The 6,000-nt window shown below is 39.0% G+C and overlaps 1 protein-coding gene across 3 annotated transcripts in view; it reads right to left on the bottom strand.

Moving 5' to 3' along the window:
• Nucleotides 1–6,000, bottom strand: part of LOC103398869 (cAMP-specific 3',5'-cyclic phosphodiesterase 4D-like) — a 30,476-nt gene that overhangs the window by 6,994 nt on the left and 17,482 nt on the right. For 2 of the 3 annotated variants that reach the window (XM_017030949.2, XM_025053842.1), the window contains exons 2-6: nucleotides 5,306–5,497; nucleotides 3,714–3,750; nucleotides 2,530–2,603; nucleotides 2,369–2,421; nucleotides 2,112–2,224 (exon numbers count right to left, since the gene is read on the bottom strand). In XM_017030949.2, coding sequence (XP_016886438.1) covers nucleotides 2,112–2,224; nucleotides 2,369–2,421; nucleotides 2,530–2,603; nucleotides 3,714–3,750; nucleotides 5,306–5,497 — 469 coding nt within the window. Of the gene's footprint in view, nucleotides 1–2,111; nucleotides 2,225–2,368; nucleotides 2,422–2,529; nucleotides 2,604–3,713; nucleotides 3,751–4,337; nucleotides 4,383–5,305; nucleotides 5,498–6,000 lie in introns of all 3 variants that reach the window. The other variant, XM_017030950.2, reaches the window with a different exon arrangement.

Consider the following 6,000-nt stretch of genomic DNA (forward strand, 5'->3'; position numbering starts at 1 on the left):
AAAAAATGCCCAAGAATAGTAGCCAATTAGGAGCGGGATGCACCAGAAACCGGGAGATACGGTGCTCCCTTATTGGCTCAGGGAAAGCAGGGCTGAACGTGGCAGAGTAGGAGGCAGGGGAAAAGAGCCATGTGCATGAAGTTTGAAGAAGATATGAAGGAGAAGCACTGAATGGACAGTGTGTATGTGTGTGGAGAGTAATGGGGGATGGTTTTCATTCATAAAGCCAAAAATAAAACAGTACACATTAGTAACAGTACATTTACTATCATCATGAATGAATGTGGTTATAAATAGAATGCACTGAATATATACTAATGAGAAAATACATTGGAAAATTATCAACAAATAAATGAGACAATTAGTGCTAAAAGTCAACTCATTCCTATAATTTTTTTCTCATAATTTACCACAATGTCTTTGTGTGAGTATACATAATAAAGACCTATAAAGATCTAAAAGGTCGACGTGAGGGTAGCAGTTCAAGGATTACACTTCTGAATTTAAATATTTTCTTTAGTCACAACAGTTTTCCCGTGTAGTGATAGAGCAGCCATTCTTTTCCTACACTGTTATGCAGACACTATGCTGCAGATAGGATGGGCGATAAGAGTCTCATTGCAATGCAGGACATTTTCACAATGGTGGTTAATCCAGAGCAATCTTTAGTAAATGAGGTTTAGCTTCAAATTTCAGTTTGAACAGGTGTAAAGAAGAAAATCAAACAAATTAGCATTGCCTTAATACATGATGTGATGGTAGTGTAGATGGAGTGTGGAAGCGGTTGCCTGCTGTAAAAACTGCCACCGCCACGTGAGCACACAGCTCAGGATGGGTAGAGTGGTACAGTGTACTCTATGTATGTGACTGGAGGCTAACGGCGGTGGAGGAGAGAAATAAACTTAAAGTGTATGTGATGGCAGGAAGACTGTTTTGTGTGTGTGTGTGTGTGTGTTAGTACAAATAGCACGTGTGAGTTGTTGTGTGGGCGGTCTAATCATGAGATCACATGAGCATCGGGCTTACTCTGAGAAAGGAGGAGGAGGAGCAGCGGGATGCACAGGGGAAGGAAGTGAGGATGGATGGATGGGTGTATGGCTGGATGGAGGGGGATGCCGTTTCGTCTCCAGCATCACTCCACTACCTCATTCACATTTTTCTGCACATGAGTGGGGGGAAGGGAGTGTCTGTGTGTCTGGTTTGTATGCTTGGATAAAACCATCCCGCTCATTCATGGAGTAAGCCTCCTATACAAACCCCCTTACATCAGGGAGGAAGGGTTCCATTTACATTCTTTTTACTGTATAAATGGCTGTGGATAAGTGAAGGCTAAATGGACTCACAGCATTTAAGCCCTTTAAATCAAGGCATGTGACATAAAAATGATACAGCTCTAGACAGAGTAGAGCTATAGAAAAGTCATTTATCATTTCTGATTTATTACATGGAATGAATAGACTAAAGTACAATGCTATGGTGTAGTAAAGCAGTGTGTTTTGATGTTAGTGACAGTGGTGTCTAACACTACACTTTGTTTGAATGTCGCAGCTGATATGAGATGATACTGAATATTTAATCCCTTTGATAATAGTGTGTGTGTTTATGGTAGAAGATCAGGATTGTATATGTATATATGTATGTATGTCTATACTAGATCCATACATGTGTTCTTGGAAATGATACTCAGGAATAAGCATAAAAATCAGCATGTACAATGACTGAAATGTATCATATTAAGTAAATAGGTTAGAATGGTAAAAATCATCGAAAATGACAATGTTTTTATGACTATTTCATTTAGTATTCAGTCGTATGACATATTATATTATATAACAACTTATATTTTTATGATATTCAGCAGTGAATAACAAGTTCATTTAGAGGAAATTTAAAATCCCATCTGTAATAATGTTAATTAAGAGGATCAAGTATAACCAGTTCATCCATTTCTACTCCACTGTTTGTAAATGACGAATAGTAAATGAGAATAGGGACACCCTGCAAAAAGATCAAGTGATCACCCGGTTTTCTTTTAATGAGTCACGTTTGTGACATTATCGTGATCTAGTGTGCATTTCCCTCTGTGTTTGTGTTGCGTGTCATTACATTACCTTGTTTGATGCCATCTCACTGACAGAGTGACGGGTTTTCAGCGTCTCCAGCTGCTCCAGACACCAGTCCAGTTCGTCCAAAGTCTCTATGGACAGCTGGTGGTGTGGCTCCTCTGCAAACACACAGGAAGACATGTTGGGATGGATTCAGCTCTTGAATTTTATTATTGCACAATTTAAAAATTTACACTTGAGTATTCCTCAAAAACAAACATCTGTTTAATTTGACTTTTGCAAATATAAATACTGGGACCAACCTGCAAGACTGTTCTTACACATAGATGGTGGGTTACTGCCTGACGACCGTGTCCTGCACACCAGAAATCAGCAAGAGTCAGTAAATATATTTTATTGTACATTTTATTTCTATTTTTGTTATATGAGGATATGTTCATCAGGTTTTTTTTAAGTCACATACTTGCTTGTTGGTCGATCTTGTTGGCCTGTTATAATGGCAAAGTTATTTCGTACTGTCCTCAGGCTGGCAAGGACCTAAACATAGGAAGAGGAGTTTGTCATGTGACTCATCTGTCATTATTGATGTCAATGAAATTACACTGTTATGTGGCCTCAGCCAGTTGAATAATATGATATGCTTTAATGCCACCGCTGTAGGCGCTGGTAATTGGTTTGTGTCCTGTAGGCTTTCACACCAACAGTAATATGAGAAAAATAACCTGGTCAAATTATTAAAACAATTGCAAAAATGTCCATGTCTGTGGGAAAACATGTAATGGACTAAGACCTAAGAGGTTCATTTGACATAAAAAAACATTCAAACATTCCCTAAATACCATTGTATGCTTCAGGGCAATTTGTCTTCAGCTGGAATTTGGAACTTTAGTCAGGGTTGATGAAAGTGAAAACAGTTTTGAATATCTGTATATGTTCAACAAAACTCTACAGGTGTCTACTGGGAAGCTGAAAAGAAAAAAAGACTTTAGAATGAAACATATTTTCTAATCAACAAAGGTGTTTCTTTAAGTGGAGGGAAAATATATGCGAAAGCAGTTGAATGTCCTAATGAAGTCCAAAGTCTGCACAGACAACTCAGTATCTGCTGTATTTCCAAATGAGTCGCTGATGAGGCTTTGAACACTATAAATGTCCATCCGAGCTGCAGCACCAGTCAAAAGTACCCCCCGCCCTCCTTTCCTTCTTTTCTTTCTGATGTTGTGACATCAGCGACCCCCCTGCCATGTCATGTCTGTCACTTCATTTGCAGCCAAGCCCTGACTCAGCCCACAGGAGAGCCTGTGAAGTATCCAGTGTTGAAGCCATGTACGAGTCCTTTCAGCCAGCATGCAAATTTAAACAGCATGATCCAGCAGTATTAGATTCACTGACTCTACCTCTAGTGTAAAGTGAGCACAAGTGTGACGCACGTCCCACGCAAGAGCCAGGCAACACCAGCAGGACGCCTGCTCCTGTCACAGGGCCAACACAATGCTGAGGGCTGTTCCGGCGGAGCAGTAAAGCTCTGTCTTCTGGACCATCTGGACTCTTTTAGAACCTACATTTGTTTGTTCTTTAGCTCATAAGTGAAGGCTTTAATTTATTGGGTCTTGTGAATTTTTAGATATTATGTGTGAATGTACTCACCTGTGCAAACGGTGTGACAATCATGTCTTCTGTGTGCCTGAAATAAAAGAGAAATTGAAAAAAAGGAAAGATAATGTGGACTGAATCAATACCAGTGGTTGTCTATGCAACCATGTAGTCGGAGAACATTATTAGTTCCCGTGTTACATCTGATAACATCCTCAATTATTGCTCCCTTCGATCCAAAAGACAATGGTGACATGCATCGTACATCCTCCATTATTGCTCCCTTCGAAAATCCAAAAGACAATGGTGACATGCATCGTTCTCTAAGAAATGATGTTTAAAGAAATGTTTTGGGTAAAGAGGAAAAATAGTTTTGGGTATTAACCAGTAAATATAACTATACAGTGTCGTTATAGAGATTTGGGTATTAACCGGTAAATATAACTATACAGTGTCGTTATAGTTTACATTTTTTTGGTAAAGCATCACATGCAAACACAAAACAAACAATGCTGGGTGTCTAACAGGGGTCACAGACGGAGTGTTGGGTGTTTAGTCTAATTTGTAAGGGGGTTGGTGATGGAACCATCAGTGGAGAATGCAGGAGAGGAGTCTGGGGCAGAGAAGAGAGTCAGTGTTTTTATTTATCTCAATTTTTTTTTTGTGAGTTCTTCTCACCGAGATGACAACCAGTTGACCTCCCAGTGCTTCAAGCTTTCCTCCCTTAAAAACAGATAGGTAAGAGTGGATGAGGACACCAGCAGAGGCTGCTTACTTCAGTGTGTGTGTGGTTGTGTGTATTAGAGGGGATCCACTCCTTAGAACTAACTAATTATCAACAAAAATACAAATGAATAACAATGAAAAAGGCATAGACAGAATGAGAGAGAAGATGGTAGATCAATTTAAAACCAAAACAAAAAACAAAAAAAAAACAGGAAATGAATATGATCATTTCCTGACATACAAATGACAGGTATCAAAGCAAATCATTATAAAATCTTTATTTACAAGAGCCTTCATTAGATGACTGAAAAAATTATGTCTAGCAATATTTGTCAGAGTAACCTAAATCCTGGTGGAATCCTAAAAAAACAAACCAGAGAACTTCTGTCTAAGAACAAGTTCTGCACCAAAATATCACCAGTCAGTGAAGTAGAGACCTCAACTGTAGCCGTTTAAACTGAAGCCCTCTGGCTTGAGAGATCGGTTTTCTCAAGGGAAATGCCAAGGAGACTAGTTTCAAATTTGCATGTAGGGTTTACACCACAACTATTTGCTGCTGCTTGTTAAGAAACCAACCCTAAAAGCAGGGAACCACGTGACCCACTAGTAGGGAAAACCTCCCTGCACAGGAAAGACAAACAAGGAGAGAAAAGACATCAACAGAATGTCTTTTAATGTTAAAGTGCTTTTAGTGCAATGCGATGCTCAAATCCTGCATACTGTACACAGTTTTGTTAATACTACGTATGAATGAAAAACTGTTTATTTATCTGAAGGGAGACATTAGAAACTATTGTCTTTAAAAATATATGGGAAAAAAATATTTTTAGATTTTTTATTTAAGGCTCATTTATTTTGACACTGATGTCAAATCTTGAAGACATGTTTATCAGTGCTGGAATTCTTAGAAATGAACTTACAGGTCACTGGCAGCAGCAGAGTTCCTGGAAGGACCTTTGGGTGAAAGGTCAAAGTCAGAGTCTGAGCGGTAGAGGAAGGATTCCCTCCGCTGGCTGTGGGGAAAGTTGGCCTGCAGGACCAGACCCGAGCCTGGACTGGCTTGAGGGTCCAGGGGGCTGCGACCCACTGACAATCCATTTTCCACATCAAAACTACAAAACAAAAAAAGAGACAGAGAGAATCAAGGCATTAGAAAAATATGATATTTTCTTTTTTTAACCAAAACCTTGACCTTTTCTGAAGATAAATTCAAAATGGAACAGTTGGCTGAACGTGACGTGTGAACAAAAGAAAAAAATATAATTGAAATAGTTTACATCTAAAATATTACAAGCTGTCATCAGTTGGTTTTACAATGCAGCCATTTTTGACCCCCTAACACAGGAAATGGTGTCATTTTAGAAGGAAGCACGGCCATAATAAATCAGCGAGGCAACAATAAGATCTAAAAATGATGAAACACATAGAATAAAACTGTGAGAAACGCATGGGAACGTACTTATCAGCCCTGATGTACAATATCCCACAGAAGAACCTAAAATCAGTTCTGTGTTAAAATGTGTCATGATGTGTGATAAGAAAAATACTTCAACCACAATGAGTGGGTGTTGAGAATACCAGACAGAGAAGGGTTTTCATTCTGATGATCACATAC

The sequence above is a fragment of the Cynoglossus semilaevis genome, unplaced genomic scaffold, assembly GCF_000523025.1.
Source record: "Cynoglossus semilaevis isolate Cse_v1.0 unplaced genomic scaffold, Cse_v1.0 scaffold1615, whole genome shotgun sequence".
Lineage (NCBI taxonomy): Eukaryota > Metazoa > Chordata > Actinopteri > Pleuronectiformes > Cynoglossidae > Cynoglossus > Cynoglossus semilaevis.